Genomic DNA, 23686 nt, shown 5'->3' on the forward strand with positions numbered 1-23686 from the left:
AAAACCCCCACTCTGGACACTTTGGTGAAACAGGAGAGGCCAGTAGGAAAGGTGTTAGCAGAAACACATACTCACTGCATGCTGGCTACTTCAGGCTGCTCCAGTATTGGACTGCTCAGCTCATCTTCCCACTGCTGCTGCTCTCTGTGCAAGAAAGATGCTGAGGCACCTGCTTCCAGGAGAAGCCATTGAGATATGAAGCCCCAGCAGGGCAGGTAATTCCAGGCAGTCCTCCAAGCAGAGAGGTCAGATCTGTCTCTGGTGAGCCCCTGTGGATGACTGGCTCCAGGCAGCTGCATGGCAAATTTGGATGGTTCATTTTATAACATCCCTCTTCAACAGGGAAAAGGGATTGTCTTCTTTTCCTTAGGGTGAGGTGGGTTATAAGGTTTGAAGCAGATCTCAGAGCTTTCTACTTTCTGAAAGGATCAGCTGGACTCAGGTGAGGAATCACTGACTCACAACTGGCCACCAGCCTCAAAATCCAATGACTCCAATGAATCTGGTTCCAATGGAGACCTTCAGATGGTTATAGACCAACTGAAAAGAAAGGGGAATTATGTTTTGCATTAAGTGTTTGCAGTGCCAGGCTGTTTCACCAATATTAGGTGCCAAACAGAGAATGGAGGTATGGTCTTGGGAACAAACAGGCAGGAATGGAAGCATTTTCTGTTTAAAACAATGCCCCTATAAATGCACAGACCTGTCTGCTTTCAGCCAGGGCTATGTGACACACCTTTCTCTCCAGTCATCCCAGCTGATAAAGTCCAGATTTTCTTTTATTTCTCTAGTGAAGAACCAGCAGGAGCCTTACAGAAATGCACTGCAAATAAGGTATATTTACACTGTACAGTGGGCTAAGAGAGAAAGGAGAAGAAAAGCCATCTGCTTTCTTGTGTATATCAAGTGTCTGGATTTTAGAATAACCAAAAGACATGGCACTCTTGTCCTGTATTTTATTAGGAAATTTACAGGCTGATTGATGACCTGAAATTACATAATGAATCTCATTTAAAAAATGTTCAAAATCATGAGAATAATTTTGATTTCCATGGAAACATAATGCCCTGATACAATTATTCTTTATGCCTGTCAATTTCTACACCCTTAACATTTATCTACTGTACAACAGAGAGGCTGGATAACTGTAACAGAATCTGGAAAATTAAATACAGGATATTCAATACAGGACTTTCTCTGCAGTCCAAGTCGAAGAGATGAAATGTTGCAAAGAAAGTCTAGAATGTGAGAGTTCCCTATGAGAAGGTTCCCTGTGGTTTCATTCATTATGCGTCAGTATTTCAGATTGGTAATATTGGTCAAAAGATTGCTAATATAAACTCCTGTGCCAAGGTATGAGGCTTTAGGGCACCCCCCAGGAGAGGGAGACCCCTGTGGGGTACAGGCTCTGCAGTGAGGGGAGCAGGGTGCACTGGATGTGTAGGATGCTCAAAGTGCAAGAGCTGATAAATCTGTCTACATTTCTTGTTTCCCAGCAGTTTGAGCTACCACCACCACCAGGCTGGACTAAAGAGCTTTTCCTGAGGCTGTCAGCTTTAAAGACTGATTTGATTCTGGTGCTGAGTCTCTGCAAGGGCTTGGTAATTTCAGCCTTATTACTCAAAGCCCAACTCCTGCTCACCTTGTATGTGTGAGAACTCTCACTGAGCCAACACTGTTGGTTTGGTTGCAGTCATCATGTGGGGCAGTGTGGTTCAGCCCCATGGGTCGTAGCTGAGCCCTCAAATCTCTAAATAAAGAGCTAGCATTTTTCAATACCAACCCACTCTTCTGGGGGGTTGAGATTCTCAAGACATTATTCAAGAAAACATTAAAATTGTCATATGTGCTGTGTGGATTAGAGCTGCTTTCCTGAACTGAAGCCTCGATTCCTGCAGGGATTATGGATGTTCTGTGAGTGCCCAGCTCAAACACTTGACCAGTGAAGTCCAGCCACTTCAGCCTCTTGTATTATTCTTGGCATCTGTAAGCTAAAAACCAATAGATTTAAGAAGTAAAAAAGCCTTCCTTTTAAAATGCTCAGGACAAGTACATTCAGACCACTGTGTTTTCTATTTATATATAAATTCTTTGGCAACAATTTTCTAGAAAGCAGAATGATTTTTTGCTATATAATACTTCATTGTCTCCCCATGAAAAACTGATATCTTAGAAAATCTGTAGCACTTTCCACTATAAATAGTATTGTTCCAGATTAAGGATTAGTTCCTCCCTGAAGAAAAACAGATTTTAAAAATCTGGTCATTATCTGATAACTGTTTATGTAGTAACACTAAAATAAAACAGAAAAAGAAAATCATTCAGTATGTGGTTTGTTATTGTCTAGAATGTTAGTGTATGTTTATACAATAAAAACAACATAAGTTATCCTAGTTTGTTTTAAAAACCTTAGTAATAGAAATAAATTGCTATCTGCAGATTCATAAACAGAATGCATTTTTTTTCCATCTAAGTTCAAGTATTATTAGAATATTATTATTACTATTATTATTATTATTACAGGAGCTCTAAATCCTTCCCATTTTGCCTGTCTTTACATCATTTTGGTCTTTTTGAGAAGTAACAAGTTGTGATCATTTGTTCAGTAACAAAATCAACGTGGAGCTTCCAGAAGTTTTGCCTGGTGGAAGACAGCTTGGCAATCCTTTGGCTACTGTGGGTAACTTCAGCATGTTTAGACACTAGTGGTGTGGATACAGCAGTTGCATGATTTCTTGGTTGGCTGATGAACTTAATTTCTCCCTGCTTCTCAACACTCAGTCCTGTTCAGAGGAGAAAAGTAGGAACAACCCAACCCAGACTTGCGCCACATCAGGAGATGTCGTCTTCGTTTCCTCCCGGTACTGTCAGCTGCTCGTAGGTGGGCAGGGTGTTGTTAGGGAGGAAAAGCTCTGAACTGACGTTGTTGTTGCCTCTCTGAGATGATCTGTTGTTGCCCTGATCCCCCTGCTGACAGGAAACCAGATGATGCAGCATGTCTGTGATGAGGTTCAGCTTCTGGTCCATTTGTGTGACCTACAAAGGCAAAAGGGAGAGTTGTGTAGGAGCAGCATGCAAGAAAATTGCAAAAAACTGGGTGGCATACGTGTAATATTAATTAGGATCACAGCAACCTCTGTGAAGATATCACAGACTCACAGTTCATCAAACAGATCATTAGGAATTTAATGCAATAGGTCAGGGTTGGATGGGGACAAGCTTGCTAGTACTCACCTCTGGTGTGTGCTTTGACACTCATTTTATATCTGGGTGAACACATGACAAATGGGACTTTAAAGAGATCTGCTGGAATAGAGAACTAAGTCCCAGAACTGAATTTTTTTTTTTATTTGTTGTTGTTGTTAGTATTATGTCCATATTTTTTTTTAATTATAAACTTGTAGCATGCTTTTATGCCCTAATAATACCAATATGCTCTAGTAAATAACTGCTTGACTTGCAGTGATCTAATAAACTCTTAAGCTGGGACTGAGTGATGCTCATTGCAACATTTGGGTTCAATTAACAACAACTCAGGCCACAAAATGCCCATTGGTATTTTTGCTGCCATGAGTGAATAGCAGCTGGGAGTGGGACATCAATCAGTTTTATGCTCTCAAAAGCCAGTGACACAGCATTCCCCAGGATTGCCATCTGAAATGACATGATCCCCAGCAAGACAAAAACTAAGAATTCCAAGATGACTGAAAATTAATTTCTTGACTGGGGGACTCCAGGTTCAGCCCATAACCATAATGCTAATTTTCTTCTTTAGACAGTGGCTCCTTAAATTATTTAATTTCACTTCTCCCCCCCACCTCATTTTTTCTGGTCTTTCTTCTAATGTTTAGGAGAAAATATAATGAAAAAGCTCATACCTAAGAGAGGTTAGGTTATGGATGTTTTTTCGCATATATTTGTGGTACTCAGAGGAAAATTGAGAATTAGGTGTTTCTAGGAGTGTCACCACTTTTATCTGGCATTCCTCTCTGCACTGAACAAAATATCCCAAGGGCACTTCCAGCTTCAAAGTCCTGCCCACTCTCTGACCCTTGGCGTGGTAAAAGCATTGAAATTAGGCAGTAAGACTCTGCCTTATGGCCTCCTAATTGTTTCTTCAAGCATAATAAGAAAGCCTCGATTTTGTCATTGCAGTCTCTGACCCATTGATCCACAGGGATCCCAAAACACTGAGTAAATTCTAGGCAAAGAGAAGTAGAAAGGGAAAAGAAAGCAAACAGAAAAAAACCAAAACCTGTGATAGGAATAAATTGTTGCCTAAAATATCTGCTAGAAAGTAGGGGAAGGCACATAAAACTGCCAGAGAGAGCATGAGTGGGAGCAATTTATATGTGCCTGGCTGTCATCCAAGTATCACACAGGATAGTAAAAGACAGTAAGGCTGAGCAGAACATCAACAAACCTGGAGGATTTCAGCAGAGACTAAAATGTTTTTCCACCATAGAGAAAATGCTGGGTTTTTTCAAACACTTTGTACAACTGGTAGGGAAGCAGATACAGTGATTTAAAAATATGAGGTGCCAGAGATTTATACTTTGCAGCTGGTTTTGAAAACATTAGGCAAAGCACCCTAGATGGTACATGAAACACTAGTAATTCTGGATGGAAATGGCTGTTGAAAGATGAGATTCTATGAAATGAGGAAGCTGAAGAATAGATAAGTTCAAGATTTCTAGAAGGAAATACAGATGGAAAACTGAGCAGATCATCAGGTTCTCATTTCATCACTATTTATTCTCTCCCTTAAAAAAAAAGACATTTTGCCCAAATGGTACCCATCACAGATGGCAAACTCATGATGCTCCAAGTGTCACAGTACAAATCAGTGGCAGTGAAACCTACAAAAATACCTCATTCCTGCATCCCCTATTGCCCAGGCATTGTTTGTTTTCTGAGACAACTCTGCTGGAAGGACTGCAGTGGAAGCCTCCAAACAAACAGTTATCTTCAGATTCCAAAAGATAACTTTTCCTCCTACAAGAAATGCCTTTTTGCTAACTATTTTAAATGAACTGGGGGATTTTTATATGCATGTATCTTAATTTGTGATTCCAGGCAGGGATTACCAGAGGGAACACAGACTGGAGATATATCTAGAAAACGTGCATTCATGAAACTCTTGCAGTGATGAACTATTGAACATGACAGTAGGTTGGACTGAGATCTGGATAGTCCTTCAACAGCTGTGCAACTTGGTGATGAAGTACTGGGGAGAAGTGAGAAGTGAATATTCTTGCTGGGAAATAAATTCCCAGAGATAATTGTCTAATTTTTTCTAGGCAACAAGGTCTGGCTGCTGCAGCTGTGGAGTGCAGGAGGCCCACAGAAGCAGAGGCAGGAGCTAATTGCTATTGAGCTGAGCCATATGAGATTAAAAGTAAAGACCTTTGTCGTCCATTTTCCTGCTTTTTGGGGTAGGGCTCTAAAGCCACAAATATTTTGTGGAGGGAGGTCCAGAAAGCTGTGTTTAGTTGTTGTTTAATCGGTTTTGCTTTCTATTTCCCAGGGGGTTCAGTGCCCGGGAAGGGCTTGCTCCAAGACGTGCTGGACTCAGTGGTAGATTTTGGCAAGCACAGACTCCCAGTGGCTTCAGTGGGCTCTGTACCAACCTTGGACTGAATCATCAATCCCAAATAGTAACACGTTCTTTGAACGTTACAGGAGAAGGAGCAGTCTGGATTTCTGTACATGGATCTTCTGCTTCTCGGGGCTCTATCAGAAAAGGTGACATTGGCAAATGAGGCAGCAGTGGGCCCCCATTTTTAATTCTGCCAAAGGAGTATCTGCTTAAAGTATGAGATATTTTAAAAGGAGAAATAAATGCCACCAGAAGGCAGCTTCTACTGTCATCACAGGCCTCTGATGTACCAGAAAAAGAGACTTGCTGGTGAACAGCCTGGCTTATTAACGTGCCCAATCTGCCTGTCATCATCCAAACACACATCCTGAAATACATCATTCACTTGCTTGCTGCAGAGATAATTATACCCACTAGAAAAATGTCATTGTGTGCAATATCCTTTTTATTAAGCCAGCTTTAGGCAGTTAGCATGGAGAAATGTATCATCCCCCCTGAATCATACTTTCAAACACATTTACTTGATTAGAAATTAGCTCTGATGCCAGAACGAATAAAAGTAAAGCAAACAGAAAAACTGCTGATGTTGCTCTAATCTTAACCGCTTTGAACAACTCTGATCTCTCTACTTAAAACAGCAAACATTGTTAATTACATAGAAAAATAACTCTGACTGATTTGTTTCCTTTAGGAAAAACTAAGTAAGCTCTTTGTAGATGATTTATGTTTCATTAGAAGCATGATGTTTGGATGATCAGATTCTTTATATGCAAAATAATTTCCTTTGTATTTCACAGTTGTTGGGAAGAAGAAGCAGTGTGAAACTTCAGAAATTACACACCACAGTTATTCCTAAATCTTACTGAAATATTGTATGAATACAAAATCCTTCCATCCTCTGAGTTAAGTTAAAAAAAAAGTAAAAATCTAAGGATCATAGATTGAGCACAGATGGAGAGGAGATTTAAACACGTTTTGAATCTATCTCTCAGAAATCAAAAAAATCCCATTCATGCAGTGCACTGAGAAAAAAAACAACCCAAAACCAAACAGTTCCTTGTGAAGGCTGAAAGGTTAGCACACAAATCTTAAATGGCACCTCATGAGAAGTTAAAAGATGCAGTTATAATAGCCTCCTCTATCTTTCCTGTAGGCTCCCTTCAGGTGCTGGAAGGCCATAAGTAGGTCACTCCAAAGCCTTTCTTTTCCAGGCTGAACAATCCCAATTCTCATAGCCTTCGTGACATGCATTTATAAAGGTAATAATATTTGTAAAGGGATCAAAGGCATTCCAGGAGGTGCTACTGAACAAGACAGAGACTGTTCTTGCAGAAAGAACAAAATAATTTCCAATTAAAATTGTCTATTATTTTTATCTATTAAATTTCTGCAAATCTTCACGCTATATTAACTTGAAACACTTTGTAATTTTAAGCTTTCATAAAAAGTTCATGGTATGATCTGCAACATAATATATAACAATGAATTTATTTCCTTGATTTTAAAAACAAAACAACCAAAACAAAACAAAACACAGAAGCCTGGCTGGCTCCAGGGACAGCTCCAGGGACAGAACGGTCTCTTTTAAGCTCCCCTCTAATGGAGAACTAAAGGGTAGCACTTTGGAGACCTACTCCCAAAACTAATTATAGGAATTTACCAGGAAAAGGCAATGACAGACACAATTACAGAGCTGAGTGGAACAGTATTTTCAGCCATGGGAAGCTGAAGGACAAAATTTTGAGTTTGGCGTTATTTCAGCCACAAAGACCACAAATTATTAATAGGTTATTCCAAGTATTGCTCCATAATCTGCAGAGATCAAGGCTGATTAATGCTGTTGATTAAAGTGTGTCATCTGCCTGTCATTCTCATCCTCAGATACTTTAAAAGTAAATATTAACAGTGAAAATCATAGTCCCTTTGAACAGAATGCTGTTTTATAGTTACCTATGTTCTTAACACGGTTCACTGATTAAACAGATTTTTTGTCCGTAATGAAGAGAATTTCTACCAGCTCACTACTCACTCAGTTGGTTCAGGAGGGCTGTACTTGTTCTCAGTAAAGAAAGCCAAGGATGAAGCTGCTAAAGCAGAAGAGGGAAACCAGGATGCAAGCAACCCTTGGCTGAATGAAAATGTGATAAAGGAAGATTTCAGCTGCTTTTACAACATTAAACTCCCAAGTCTGCTGTCCTGGCTTAAGTAGCATTCATTCCTGTGGGTGCAGCTTTTTGACTCAAAGTGAACTAATTCTTTAAAGCACTTTTTCAAAATAACCAAAGAGGATTGGGGAGACCTTCATGTATTCATAACTTCTGGTGCCCTTTTACTAAGGAGGACCCTGTTGTTCTGCAGTGTAGCAAACTTCTAGGGGAATAAAAAAGGATGCTTTCTTTGAGCATCTCTCCATGTTGTATGAAATTTCTAATGTGTCTGCTGTACTGTAATGTTCAGTACCATACTCAGTAATAAGGTAGTTTATCTTTCATAAAAAAAACCACAAAAAGGTCCTTTCTGCTAACAAAATAATCACCAGGTACACCAATGACTCAGCTGGAGAGACAATGAAAGGCAAAAAATATTCCAGAACATATGATACCTGTTAATGGCAATGTTAAGAAGAAATGTATCAGTATCCAGTGGTACTTAACTACACTGAGACTGTTCTGGAAGAAAACATGTTGTTATAAATTACATTTGTCTTTGGTGGGATTCTTCCTATTTAAGTTCTTCAGAATACATGAGGAAGCTTCAGAGAGAAACTTCCCTGGCTCCTCTTCTTGCTAAGTCCTCTCACATGTTGGTATCTCAGCAGTTCTAAAAGTTAATGCTTTATCCTGGAGGGCTCTGAGGACAGGAACAGGAATGATGTTAGAAGTGCCTTTCTAGAGGAGCTCAGGGATAGGTATGGGAATCTTCCCAGATAATTTATTTTAAAGATTTCTCTATAATAGTGGCAGGAGCAACCAATGGTTTCAGTATTATTAAGAAACGTGTCTTCAGGTGCATGATTCTTCAAAAATCATGGAATGTGACTCCCTTCCATTTGCAATGCCCAAGATCCCAGATTCTTGCAAAACCCTCTGTCAGAACTTCTGGCTTTGATGTGTTTATTTTGTTGCCTGAGATGAGGCAGCGGTTTTGCTGGAGGTTATATTCCTGCCACTGAGGTGTTTAAAGGAGAATGTAATCTGCATGAAGGAAGATTTGCTCTCCAGACTGTCTGTACTTTCTCTTGAGAGTTGGCCAAAGAAGAAAATATGTGTGTGGTGTTCAGGGGAAGGATAGAAGAAGTGGAGCCAGTGAAAAAACTCTCTACTGTAAGACTGATCATTGCTTGGAAAACAGGGGGGCTGAGCTTCTGAGGAACAAAATTGACAGGTTTTGAGGGTTACACGAACAAGACTCTTTCTAGTCAATGAAAACATTTTCTGAACACTGTAACCACTGTCTTAACTGACAAATAAAATGGTATTTTTCAGACAAAAAGCATCTTTGGAAAGAAAGGCACTTGCTACACCCTGAGTTCTAAAATCAGCTCTTTTGCCTAAAGCTATCAGTGACAATCTCTGCTTTGAGATACTAAAAATTGTTCTGTTTTTTCAATAAACTGAGACTGTTGCTGCTCTCATCTTGTTGTGTATTTTTATAGGAAAATATTTATCTTACAGGTCTCAAAAGCGTAAAAAACCACTTGTTTTTTGTAGGAAGAGCCCTTGAACAGCTGCTGAGAATTCACCATTGATCAGGGTGTGCCGCCTGTGCATTCAACAGAGGGGGATGACCCTGGGGAGAAAATTCTGAGCAATTGAGCCCGGATCAGAGCTCAGCAACAACCAGGATTTATAAACCAGTTGCTGGCTCTGATTCTCCAAAAGTTATCTTGATATCAGTGAACTATTACAAAGGGCCTGACTTCTACGGTAAATTCCTAAAGCACTGTAAGAAATTCAGTTTGGTACCACAGTTTTGAAAAATTACTTTGGGAATTAAACTTAAATTTGGGAATTAAACTAGCAACACCAGCATGTAGCCATTTGGCTACTGACTGCAATACTTGTGGCGCTTTAAAATAATTTTTGTTTGTTTGAAGAATTTTGTTCTGGTTGTGCAGCAAAAGATCTAGGGCAGCAAGTGCTCAAGCTATAGGAAATGGGAGAAATTACACGGTTGATTTATGCATCTGTTCTTTCCATTAGGATTGGGAAGGCAATTTTGATTAGCAAGTAACTAAACTGCAGAGAATTATTTTTCTTTTCCAAATGTTCTTTTTCTCAAAGAAAAGCATATTTTTCTAAAAGCTTTCTCAAAGTTTCTGGAAATATTACACCTCTGGTTAACTATTCACTCAGCTCCATTTCTTTAATGATTCTTAGGAGAGGGTAGATTACAACTATAATGTCATTTTTCAGATTAGGTGTCTCCCCTGAATTATATTTGAAACCAGTGGCAGTAAGAGACATGCTCTAGTGGGTCAAAAAGTGAAAAAACTGATATGAAAAAGCCACTTCAGTCATATGTGATGGAATAAATGATATAAGATACAGCAGATCAAATGCAGAATATTAGCAGCAGGTTATTAAAACTCTCTTCTATGGAAAGTGCCACTTATCCCTATGAAGAAACAAGCAGCAACAACAGATGCTGTGCTTATGTAAGAGAGCAATTCCTTTAAGATCTTAAAAATTTTGAGGAATACGTAGAAATCAAAGGTTACAAACAGGTTAGTTTGGTTTTTTACAGGTCACCTTCGTAAGATTATTTGTCTATAACTTGCTGCTTGACTGACAGAAGCAAGGTAATATGAACACAAACCACTCCTTCTAACAAAGAGGTTGGCAGGATGCTGGCAATTGGGAGAATTAAATTACAGGAGAGTGAAATGCATTTGGTCAGGGACTGTTAGGGAGTGTAAATCCTAAAAAGGTGGAAAGATTTTGGAACAGCACTTCTTTTAAGAATTTTTTTTTGTTTGATTTCTAGGTTAAAACTGGAAGAAGAGAAATTTAGGCTAGGTGTAAGGAAGAAATTTGCTGTGAGGGTGGAGAGGCACTGGAACAAGCTGCACAGAGAAGTTATGGATGCCCCATCCCACGAAGTGTTTGAGGCCAGGCTGGATGGGGCTCTGGCCTAGTGGAAGTGTCCCCATGGCAGGGGGTTGGAACTGGATGATCTTAAGGTCCCTTCCAACCCAGGCCATTCTATGATGATTCCATGATTCTTTTAGAAGTGGAGAGGATTCAGAAAGGCTTGAGGGTAAAAATATTGGGAAGGGATGACCTAAAATGCTAGTAAGACAGGAATGAGGACCGTGATGGATGTGGCTGGAGGAGATGGTCAGAAGCAGGACTGGAAACAGCTGCCACTGAAGAAGAGAGAGCAGAGAACTGCGGTCTCAGTTCAGCGTTTTTGTTGCCATTATTAACAACTTGCAAAAATATTTGGCTTCTTTAAAGCACCCAAACTGTTGGAAATCAGCTTTTCCTGACAGTTTCTCTTTAGTTCTAGGTGCAGTCTTGGGCCACGAGGCCCATCTGCTGGCTCACCACTGCCCAGGCCCGTCCTGCTGGCCTCCCAGCTCTCCGTCCGTGCCCAGATGTGTGCAATGCTCACAGATCTATCTGGCATCCTGAAAGCTATAGCCAAGCAATTAAAATTTGTGGTTGACTCTTGTTTTAGATAAATCAGACGAGACTTAAAACACATGGAAATTTTCAAGTTAGAACAGCATCCAAAATCTACAGTCTTTGGCCCAGCACTGCCTCAGGATACAGAATTTTTTTTTCCCTCTAAAATATTATGAAGGTCAGATTTTTTTTTTAACCCTCTTCTCTAAATTAACAGTGTATCAGTAGATAAACAAGGGAGTTTGGAGTATTTCTCCCTCCTTGCATGAAGCCAGGAAAGTGAAGGTGAGGGTCTTGTCTCTAAATATAACTTTCATCAAAAACTACTGAAGATTATCAAATCCCCTTATCCTATTAACTGAATACTCTGATATTTTCAAGAATTAGCTTATCTTCATTAACTATAGCCCCACCTTCAGGAAACAGTATCTCTTTGACCAGACACAACTTTCCTCCCTCTCTGTTTAAAGATAAGACATGAGTTGGCAAGAAGGGAGGGATTCTTTCTTTACAAGTGAATCAATGATACCAGAAGTATTAGAAGTTAATGTATCTGCAAAAATCACTGGATATCCATCCAGCACCATAATCATAAACAGCTTCCCAAATTATGCTTAAATTGAAATGCAGCCTTATGGAGGGTGGGAAACAGGCTTGAGATAACAAGAAATATACTGGGAATATTGATCAAAGAAATCAGGAAAAAAAGCCCCTTATCTCTGTGTAATAGTTTGAATGGAGTTCTAGAATAAATGATGCTCATCTGCAGGGCCAAGAGTTGGACTTTGATGGTCCTTGTGGGTCCCTTCCCACTCAGGATATTCTATGATTGCATGTTTACTGCATCTACAGCACTGTGCAAACCTGGGTGCACCTAACCACAGCAGGTAAGTCCTGTTACTGCCAGCACAACGTGGGGGAAACTGAGGCAGCAGAGCCAGCAGCCCACCTTCAGATACAATAAACATTCTTAACATCAGCTTGGATGAGTGTCTCTGACAAAACCTTAAAAATACTCTCCCCTTCCTGGCCACATCTTCCAGTCTCAAGCAAGACCTCAGAGCACCTTTCTGGTTTCTATTATCGAGACAGGAGTTTGGGAAACAGGTTGCTTTCTCATTCTCAATCACATTCTTGTTCAGCAAAACGTTTCTCTGTGGGGTCCCCCTCTGGTTGAGCACCCCGGTACCTATCTGCAGAGGAAAGAAAGGCTCTCTGTTTGGCTAACAGGCACTTGTATTTCAGATGCTTCAGCTCCACAGATGTGAAGAAAACTCCCTGTGGCTCTTGCCTCTGGAGGACCCTTTCTGCTGGCTTAACCACAGCAGTGCAGCCTCTGAATATCACTCCATATTTTCCTTGTCAGGAGTTTGGCTGTCAGACAACAGCTTTCCCCTGACTGTAGATTCCCTTTCCCCGTGTGGAACAGTGGCATATTTACAGCACTTGAGGGTTAAAAAGTGTAGAGTACAAGACCCAACTGGCATAAAAAAACATGTCCAAAACTCTTCTCCCCAACAAAATAAACCCCAAATCAACCAAACCCCCACTGTCCCCCTCCCCCCAATAAAGAAAACAAAAGTGACTAATCTTGACCTCTCTCCAAAGGGGAATGTTTTGCTTCTTGAATCCTTGGCTCTGGCTCTTGTATGATACTGGGACTATGACTAATAACCTCTTGCCAGAGTACTGCTGATAATTTCACCTTTGAGTAGCTGTTCTCATTCTGGACCATCATAGTATGCACTTAAGTTGCCAAGATTTTATTTTTAAAAAAACAAAGAATAAGATATACACTCATAATCCCCTGTGTTAGAAATACATTTTTCAGCTTTAACTGTAAGGTTTTGCCTGACAATTTTTCCTCCTTCCTCCAAACTGTTATTTTTCATATGCCTGCTACGAAATGGTTCCCTTTTTCCTTCCTTTCCCTCAAACACTTTTTCTAATTCAAAACAGATTTGAGACTGCTGCTCTTTTTAGAGCAAATCTGCCATGTATCATGTCGTGTTAGGTCAGCACTGCTTATGTTATGTTTTGCACTTCACCCAAGTGAGGCATCCATGCTGCTTTTCAAAGGGAATAAAGCCAGACTAGGTGCAGTGGCTTTCATGGCTGGAATAGATCCACAGGTTGTGGATCTGGGGAGGACATCACTATCTGCCTTTTTGCTCAAAAAGTTAAAAACAAAAATAACTTTAACTGATATCTCAAAAAAGTGGTGTTTTTTTGGCCAGCTCCTTTTTCAGCATCCATAATCTAATTTAATTTGATAGTTTCTATATGGGCAAAAAAAGGGCACAAACCCCTTAGTACCTAAAACGAGCTTAAAAAATGAATAACCATATGATGACTTCTGCAGCAATCAAAACTGGAAAGGTAAAAAGAGTGGGGGAGAGAAAGAGAGAGAAGTAATTACAACAACAGTGAGTTTTGAGTGAGTTTTCCCTGAGGGCTGCTGGTAATTAAACTAACGGCAACATGAATCTCTGTTTGATGTGGTCATGAATTTGTTTTCAAAAGAAAAATCTTTAAAAAGATTCTTTCAAGAGAAATTTTTAGAGAACAAGCTCAGCATGAATAATTAGACCAGAAATACTTTGATAAATATTATTATGGGGAAGTCATTTATGGGCCATGGCATCTGAAGGTTAGAAATCCTGGTGATAAATAAGGTGGCAAGTTTGCACCCATTTTGAACACACAAAACCAGGGCTGTGTTCCTGTTTGCTTGAGCCTGCTCCTCAGAGAGGAGGCGGCCTCTTGTTTTGCCATTGCATTAAGCTTTACAAAGACACAGATGCAAGACAGAAAATTTCAGTGCGAAAGCTCAGTGGAACGAAAGAAAACCACACACAATTCCAAAGGCACTTTTCATTCCCAGGGGCTGCACAGAGATCAGAGGTGAAATTCAGTGGTGATAAAAAGTCTGTGAGCCCACTCTACTCCCCCAGACTTTCGAAACATCATGCAATTCTGCTGAAATCATATCCCTGGAAATATCTCCTTCAGAATCTTCTAAATATAAAACCACTTGCATTTTGTAGAAATTTAAGCATCCAGCAAAACCCCAGTGAAATCCAGAGAAGATGCAGGTGCTCTGCACCCTCTAAAATCACTGGACATCTCCAAAGCACATTTCATTTGTTTACTGAGCACTTCAAAAAGTGGAGGAAAATACAATCAATCACAAGCCAGCAAATAACCAATGAGTGAACTAGAATGTAATATATTTACCAGTGGAAACCCATGTTTACAAGGAAAAGAAACTGCTTGTTGGCTGTCATGGTGTTATTCATAAAGGCAAACTAGGAGATCTTAGGGATACCAGGAGCAAAACTACAACAAAGGCAACCAACTGCTAATGAAGAAGGGTTTTCAGTCAAATTTCATGGGTCATACAAAGTCATTACCATGCCTGCAGGAGTTCAACAGCTCTGCCAGTTGAATTCGGGGGGAATGAAGTGATTATTTTGTTATGCATTTTGTAGTTTTAGACACTTTTGCTTAAAATTTCAAATTCTGAAGCCAAGCAGAGCTTCAATTTCCAGAGTTAGCTTCTAACCAACTTTCTTGCAGAGAAAACCCTGAAAACAGATCTTCTGTATACACCAAGGTCCCAAAAACTAGATTTTAAAGACTCATATCTGTTCCCTTTTTTCCCTACTGCTTAAATAAAAGCTTATGGCGTTAAGACAATTTCCCAACACTTTGGAGGCTTCATACATTTTGAAAACTAAGAATAGATAATAGACTGCTACTCGTGGCAAGTTCTGCATGGGTTAACTTTCCCAATTACTCCCATTGCAAGTTTCCCTCTGTTTTTGAGTCAGTTAAAATATCAAGGCTCTTTTCCATAACATTTTAAGCTATAATGCCTTCAAAAGTAAGCAAATGTTCCTGACAAAATAACACGCTTGAAAAATGTAATGGATGACAAAGATAACAAAAAAATCCTTAGTGCATTTCTTTGTCAGTAACTTCTAGGAATACAGCCAGGCTGGGCATTTGTTTGGACTGGTAAACCATGAGTCAAAAGTGGATCTCTTGGCAGCACAAGCAACTGCTCCGTGGTGGAAGCAAAAGGCTCACAGTCTTTCCTAGCTGATTAATCATTATGACAGGCTTGAACACTAAATGATCTGGCCAGCTCCAGATGTTAGATGTGCATCCACCTCTTACTCTTCTGGTCCTTAGGCAGTAGCCTGAATTGTTCATTCTGAAGATAATGCTGACCATTTACTGCTCAAAACTAAAAAGTGCTTTGGGCTTTGTAATATTATATTACGACAGAGGAGGCTACTACACAAGATCACACAGCACATATAGTCTAGACATGATGAAATGCTGGAAGACTCTTCAGGCAGAGGTGGTGACAGTCTTGACCATAAAGCTTTGTGACATTCCCCTTCTCCATTTCCACCTCCAACCAGGACTGTTACCCATAGCACAAAGGCAGAGCATGAACACGTGGCTGGCTCTCTCCCATCCAGCCCCTGCCATTGAGGGCTGCACCAGCCCCTGTTAAATCAATAACAAAATGTAGCTTCTCAGTGATGGGGAGGCAGCACCTGTTTCAGGGTAACACTTCTCAGCCTTTACACAGAGAACAAAACACAGTGATAGAATGAAAGCAGGAGAAAGCATCACGGTGGCAGAAAGGAGGTACTGAATCCTGTCTGAGACAGCCAAAGAGCTCTACAGGATCTTCAGTGGCTGTAAGTCATGAGAGACACCACTTTAATTGTCACATAAAGGGTGGTCCTCCACAGAGGGACCAAGTTTGTCTTGGGCATTTGCCAGGGAGACTTCAGTGACAGTGGCACCCCAGGATGGGAACAGCAGGGAATCAGCACCCTGTGTCTGAAGCAAGCTGCAGCCTGCTCCTCCTGGAGATTGATCACTGGTGTTCACAGGGGCCAGACCATGCTTTGCTTGGAAGACCTGGGTATCACCACACAAACTGGTTCAGCTGCAGGCATTTCCTAATTTCTATTTGCATATTTTCCCTGAATGAGTGAAAGAGATTACTCTGGAGTAATTTGTTTTATTTCTTCTGCTAATCTCTTTTGTTAAGTATAATTTTTGCCCCAGTCCAATAGAGAGAATGATCAGGTACTCAGGAGAAATTAATTCTCCCCTAATCATACAACCTTTGAAAAAAAGTTGTCACACAGTACCTACTAAGGACTTTACAGATTAAAATGCTACCATAATTCAGAATTAATAAAGATTTTCTTTTCATCCATTTTCATGGATGTTTTTATGTGATTTGACTTACAGCTTTAGCTCTGACACATCTGCTCTGAAATGTGAAAGGGCTTTACTTCAGTCTCAAACATCACAGCTCCTTTAGGGTGTAAGATGCTTCTGCTCATAGCACCTCAACTGTTGATTTATATTTTCATGGAATCACAGAATGTCCTGGAAGGGATCCCAAACATCATCTTATAGTTCCAACACCCCTGCCATGGGCAGGGACACCTCCCACTAGACCAGGTTGCTCAGAGCCCCATCCAGCCTGGACTTGAAAAATACCAGGGCCATCAAGAAATTAACTTTTCAAATTATATCTAAGTTTTAAGATAAATCCAGACCAGCAGTGGGAATAACAAAAATTGTAAACATGACCAAGTGCTTCTGTTTTCATTTTTGACCTCCAAGTCTCAAAATGTTTATCATACCCAGTACTCATGGCTGAGGAAATGGAAACAACAGAAAGTGAAATGGCTTTCCTCAGGTTCTACAGAAAACAATGTCTGGGGCAGGAACGGCACCCACACTGCCTGAGACCCACACAATAACCACACCAGTGCAAGTTTCTAGAAGGGACATGGACTGTCATGATGACACAAGTGTCTGACACTGCCTTTTAAAAGCCGATTTTCAGAGAGGACACAGGAGGTCTGGTTGCACTTACTCTTCTCTGGCTCAGGGAGTACTCACAGTGTACATGTGCAAGTGAGTACACCACGTGGGACCAGCTCTGATATGCATTATTTATACAACAGCTCTACTGACTTAAAAACTAATAAATCCACAGCCTGCAGATGATGTGCAGACACACAGACACATCATCACAAATATAACTTTATCTTGATTCTTTGTGTTTTTCCCCCGTGTTGCTGCACGACAGAGCATCCAGTACAATAGCAAAATAAGCCTCTGGCTAAAGCGTAAGCTTGTTTAAATCACAGCCTCTCTCCAATGCAATAGAAATAAGTGCCATTTTCCAGGGAACCCTTTCTACAGGAATATTTCACGCAGAGGAAATGCTGTCAAGCTTGTTTGCAATGCATTGCTGCAAAATGCTCCACACTTCCCTTACTCTCTGAGTGCCCTCGACTCCTGGTGAGCTTTTCACTGAGGAAGATCCATGTAGTTGGATAGAAGTGAAGCACATAGCCTGTAACTTTGCACAATACAAGTGAAAGCACAATACAAGAGGTCAAAATGAGGTTTCTCTCCTTATGTATTGTAATTATGGTCTGTTTATAATTCTACAGTTAATTTAGGGCTTGTATGTCCCCGCTGGACAAAGCAGCTTGCCCTGTGTGGAAAATGACATTAACTCAATCTTTGCAGACTGTCCCTGAGCCTACAAATGCTTTTGTTAGTACAGTGAACACCTGTACTAATTACGCACTTCACTCACTCGGGGGTCACTGCTCATGGCAAAGGTTTTAAATCAGCCACCCCAGGAGACAGACATCATTATATTTCTGCAGCAGTCATTCCAGTGCTGCAAAACTAGGCAACCCTGGAAACAGATTCACACTCTGAAGCCTCTAAAGGTGAAAGACTGGGATACCCCATTGCTGGACACAAAATATTGGAATGAATAGAGAAAATGAAGAGAATAATCAGAAACTCCTGTTGAAATCTTAAGCTTAGCACTATTTTTAGTGATTCTGTGATTCTTCTGACTTTCATGTTAATGACATTTTTTCCCATCTCTCATCATATACCAATACCTGACGCAGCAAAACTTACAAGCATGGGAGAAATGTCAAATAATTTAATTTTACTCGCTTTGTGATTCACATGTGCTATTTATGCACTTACAGTTATGCTGGAACTCAAATGCCAAGGTCAGCATTCATTTCTTTCACTGATGTAGTTCCCCATGAAGTCACGTTCAGTCCTTCCCAGAGAGTCCCTGTTCACACTGATGCTAATCAGCACTGGTACTTCCCTTAGCTCAATATGCAAAACGTGCACAGTCAATGGCACATTATGTGAAAACCAGCATCCAAGGGGCTGCAGGGGGCAGAGATATCTGCACTTCACATTACTCTTCTCCTAATCACTGCATGTAAAAGCTGTCAGCAGGTTTGCCACAGGGAAATCACAGAGCAGAAGGTTTCTTTAGGTAGGTGCTGCCTCCAATTAAACACAGGCCAAGGTGTCATGCTGCCCCAAGTAACAGCATTTTCCAAAGGCAAGGAGCACTGAGGGCGTGGGCAGAGCTCTCCATCCAGCTTTTTGCAGCTGCTCTGTGCCCCAGTGCCATATACAGGGTAAATAAAAGGGAAGCAGAGGCAGGATTTGTTTAGAAATAGCAAAGAACAGGAGCCAGGGCAGAAAAATAATGGAGCCAGGGAAGAGAAGGGATCCTTGAAGGATTTGGCATCTTCACAACTGCCTCCTATGTGAATGCTAAAAAGGATGCAAATGATCAAATACACAAATTCTTCCTAACGTTCCTAGGAACTCTAACATTCAAGTTAAAGGAAATGAATAATATTTTTTCTATCAAATTATCTCCAAACTCTTTAATCTGTACTTCATCTTTACAAGCACACAGCATAAATTTTCATGGACATGTAGATGCAAATTTTTCCTACCATTTGTGTGACCCTTTTCAGCCAGATTCATTAGGCAACGTTAGAAAAACAATAATGCCTTGAGCTCTGTGTACTGCAGGAGCCCCTCTCTCTCCCTCGGCTGACTCAGGAACGGGACATGTTTTGCAACAATGTCGCCTAAATATACAATAGTCCCAGTTCACTCCTCTTTCATTCCAGAGTAAATGAGGAGTAAACTTATTGATGTCAATGGGATTAAGGTAATATAAATGCCCTGAAAAGATGGATCACAGTTAGCACTCAGAAGAGCACACTCCAAAGGTTTGTCCACTTGCACGCAACATATCCCCTACAGTAATAGAATCTAGTAAATGACACATGTCACTGCAAAGAACTCCTGTGACTAAATGGTGCATTGTGTAAAGCAAACCTTTCTTCAGTGCACAGAGACAGTCTTTTCTTTTACTTTTTAAAACCCAACCCTGTCATGCAAATTCTAGCCAAGCCTTCAGTGTTCTGTTATTTAAATTTCTTAAAACTTCACAGCTTCATAGAGAACATACTATTAAAAAAAAAAATCTAGCTTAAACAGAAAACACCAAACTTGGCAGAGAATATTCAGACAAACTATAGTCTTGGAAAAGAAATTGCAAGGTTTCTAGCATACACTGTAAAAGTAATGAAAACCAAAAGTTTATCTGAAGTGTAATTTAAAGAAATGTGTTTACATTGTTTTCAGATAAAACAATCCTGAGGCCATGAGTAAAAGTCCTGAACTGCAGGACAGTAATGAGTTTGTGAATCAGGACTGTAAATTCCCTTGCTGTGAATGTGGGAGCCATCAGGAGCACACAGGATTGAGTCAGCAGTTACCAAGGCACATACATACAGCACAGGCCACTCAAGTCTCCGAACTGCCATTTATCATTTCCTGACAGAACAGTTTCTTGGCAAGCCTCCTTTAAAAACAATTTTTTTCCAAAACAACCAACCATTCCAGCAGGCTATGAATACCACTATAATTTGGTCTATTTTTCATATCAAGTAGACTATGGGCTCTGGTTTTCAGTTAATTAAAGAAACCTTCTTTTCAGATTTCCAAACGTCGTTTGCAGCAGGGTAGAACCCACAGCGAGCCAGCCCTAAAACAGTGCCAGTTACAGACTGAACCGTATGGAAATGGAAGGAAAATCCCCCAAAACATAAATAAACCCAGGGTTTGAAGTTGCAAAGCCCAGCTTACATAACACCAAATTTGGTTGTCCTGCCAAACTGTTAAATTTGGTCTCAGATGAAAATTGCTGTCTTGGGCTTGACTGTGTTTCATTCTCCTGAATGTGTAATGGCTCTGAGCTGTCTGTCAGAATTTGAACTCCAAATGTTGTTGTTGTTGCTGTTGTTATTATTATTACTATTCCTACTACACACACACACAGATAAGCAGCCCTTGCCTTGAGAAATGCAAGATCTATAGAGATGAGATAAAAACAAGGGGTGGGACAAAGATCAGATTTTCATTCCTGTTTTAAACATATGCAACTGAGATATGGAGGGATTAAATGTCTTTCCTGTGCTCACACATAAAATATCTGGGGCTAAACCTAGGAACTGAACCAATGTTTTTCAATTCAAATCAACTTCATCTTCCTTCATTAACCCTTTACTTACTAACTACAAGTCTACAACCCGTGTTTTTAAACTGAGATCTCAGAGATGTGTTCAATCTTCGGGCACAGAGGCTCCAAGCAGAGAAGGGGAACAGCACCCCTCTAACCTCTTGCAAGAATATATATGCTCATATAGCAGTGGTTACTCAGAAACTTATCACCTGAAGCTTTAGAAAAGTACAGCTCAGGAAATAAAGTACCATATTCTGATTTCTTATTTAGTGAAGGAAGTCTGGATTTTGCCATTTCTCTGCAGAGTCCTCTATGCAAGCAGCCACAGAAACAACAAACTGTGCCATGCTTCAGGGAAAAAGTAAATAATCACTTAAGGGATTTCTCTAAACATCTGACCTGCAGCTCACACATTCTTACCAAAAAAAAAGAAGGGAAAGAAAGAGTAGTTATGCATGTTTCAGTAAAGAACTCTATTACCTGGTCTTCAGAAGAGTTTTGTCAGGCTTAGTGATGTGACCATTTAGCTGGGGAGCCTGTTCCAGTGTCCAGCCACTCCCTGGGTGAAGAACCTTTCCCTGATGTCCCACTTGGACTTCCCCTGATGTAGCTTCATTCTCTTTCCTTGTATTCTGGCCCTGGTGGCCAGAGAGAGGTGATCAGCACCTCCTCATCTGCTGACCCCTTGCCCTAAGAATGTGTGATTTTAGATGTTCTTACTTTTGGTCAAATAAAAAGTCAAGGTTTTGTTTTGTTGTGGTTTTTTTGTTTTTTTTTTTTTTTTTTTAGGGACAAAAAATGCACCTGGGATTCAACTTCCAGATAAATTTCAAATCTTCATTCCAAAATATGGATATAGGAGAACATCACGAAACACTTACTAGGCTTAAAAATAACTACAATAATATGCAGAAAATGATGTGTCTCTTCCTATCTTTTTGCTTGGAATAGCTGAAGCTTTTCAGCTGAAACATTCCTATAAATTTAAGTCTGAGATGCCCAAAATTCAAAACTTCAGGTCAGGTGGCTAAATATGCTCACAATTAAAACACAGTCTTATAGTAGGTAATGTCTTACAAAGTTTTGGTAAGGATCTGAAGCACTCCTGATGGCCAAAACCAAGAGGTGTGTATGCATAATAAACCCTAAAATACAGTTAATGGAAGACAAACTGCTTCACTACTTGGCTTCAGTATTCCACTTTCAGTTACTTTTACAGAAAAAAGGGCTGCCATTACATGCCTTGATCAGAAAATAGAATTTCTGTTGTATGGGAAATTATGGCATATCACAATTTTTTTTAACCTCTAAAAATATTGAGATATTTCAAGGAGTGGAGCTGGCAAACTACTTTAATTTGGAAACACATAAATGACTTGAGCTTAATAATGAATGTTGACAGTACTGAAATGTTTCATTAAAAGAGTAAAAACTCTATCACTATTCCAAAGGGCCTGAAAGGAATAAAAAGACAACAAAAGCTGACTAAGTACAGCCTTTCAATGTCCTTGGATCAAAATGCTGACCACAATGAAAAAGTCTAAATCCATGATTCCAAGAAGGTTCAATGGAAAATGTTATTCAAGTAGTCCTCTTAATAAGACAACACAGAGTTTTCTAATGGAACTTCTTTTCCCAAAAAGGCTGATTTTTGCCACCTCTAACTAAAATAAGGTGTTTAGGACTTCTTACTATTTGAATAACATCTCCTCTCCATGACAAAGCCTATCAATTTTTCAGTCTTTACTTGCCACCAGCTTGCCCTCCTAAAATGTTGTCCCAAGTACCTGCACACTGGGGAAGCACTTTAGAGAGGCTTCTGAAGAACCACCTGCCATGAGGGCTATCAATTTGAAAATAATTTACACAACTGCAGAATTTCCTGTTTCTCTAAGCGGCTCCAAATATCTCTTTCCAGCAGAAATCCCTGGGGAGACAAACTGGTTTTCCCTCTACAGAAATGCAACTGCTAATGCTGCAGAATATTAAGATTGCCAAAAAACCTTTGAGTGGTTTTTGGATGGTTGAAATGCACCTTATGATCTCCAGCTTTGCTCAGGGTGAACAGGCAGCATGTTTTACCTGGGACATGCAGACTGAGTTTTGGAATCACTGTGAAAATACAGTAGGATGGAGGTCCTCTAAAGCTAGCCAGACACTTGCCATCAACTTTAAAAGCAGCAGAAGCTCAGTCAAGAATAATTAATTTTTATCAACAACACACTTCAGGATTAGTCCCAAGAGCATTCAGGCCAGGGCTGGTCCTGGAGGTGCTTCAATCTGCACAGTCAATTTCTGTCAGTGTTAGTCTACTTTTTCAAATTTTGCCTAAAAAAAGTCTAACCAAGACTTTTAGTTGTAGAAATGGATGGAAAATATAAATCCATCCAGTGATTAGAGGTGAAAATTTTCCATTAATCTCTGGTCTTACTCAGTTTCAGTGATACAAGAAACCATCTTGATCCTATAGCCCAATTTGTTAAGCCAGTTCTTGTACACATTGATCTGATTACCAGGGAAAATACAGAGGGAAAAGAAAACAGTAAGAGCTGGTCATGTGGTTTTATGAGACACGGATCAGAAATCTTAGCCCTGGTTGCCTCTTGAGGATGGTAAGAAACTCGGGTTTATGAAGGATATCCCTGCTAAAGAAGGAATGCAGAGAGATCTGCAGGCTGCACAGGGAAACTCCACGCTCCATGACACACCTGGCAATACCAGTGGAGAATCTCAACCCCTCCTGACAGGACTAGTGCACTACCAGAAGCATCATGTGAAAGGAATTTAACAAAGGCAAGGAAGATGTTGAGGACCAGTGCATGGAAAACCCACTTGCACGAGATAATTCTGGGAAATGCAGAGGGGCATTTCCCGTTGAAGGAACCATGCCTGTCTTCCAGCACGTTTTGGGTGCTTCCCACGAATACTTGTACCTCAAATTGCATTCAAAGAGTTAATATGGATAATACCTCTTCCCTGGCAATCAGGATGTGCCTGCTGACTGTCTGAAATGCTTTCTTAATCAAACCT

General features: G+C 40.2%; 1 protein-coding gene across 4 annotated transcripts in view; it reads right to left on the reverse strand.

Annotated features, from left to right (window-relative positions):
- Window positions 1-942: 942 nt before the first annotated feature.
- The window catches only part of KCNQ1 (potassium voltage-gated channel subfamily Q member 1), a 333132-nt gene continuing 310388 nt past the window's right edge, over window positions 943-23686 (reverse strand). For all 4 annotated transcript variants that reach the window (XM_039728426.1, XM_039728428.1, XM_039728427.1 and 1 more), the window contains one exon: window positions 943-3036. In XM_039728426.1, coding sequence (XP_039584360.1) covers window positions 2833-3036 — 204 coding nt within the window. In that variant the 3' untranslated portion in view covers window positions 943-2832. The remainder of the gene's footprint in view (window positions 3037-23686) is intronic.

Source organism: Passer montanus, unplaced genomic scaffold (genome assembly GCF_014805655.1).
Source record: "Passer montanus isolate IOZ18808 unplaced genomic scaffold, ASM1480565v1 scaffold65, whole genome shotgun sequence".
NCBI classification, from domain to species: domain Eukaryota; kingdom Metazoa; phylum Chordata; class Aves; order Passeriformes; family Passeridae; genus Passer; species Passer montanus.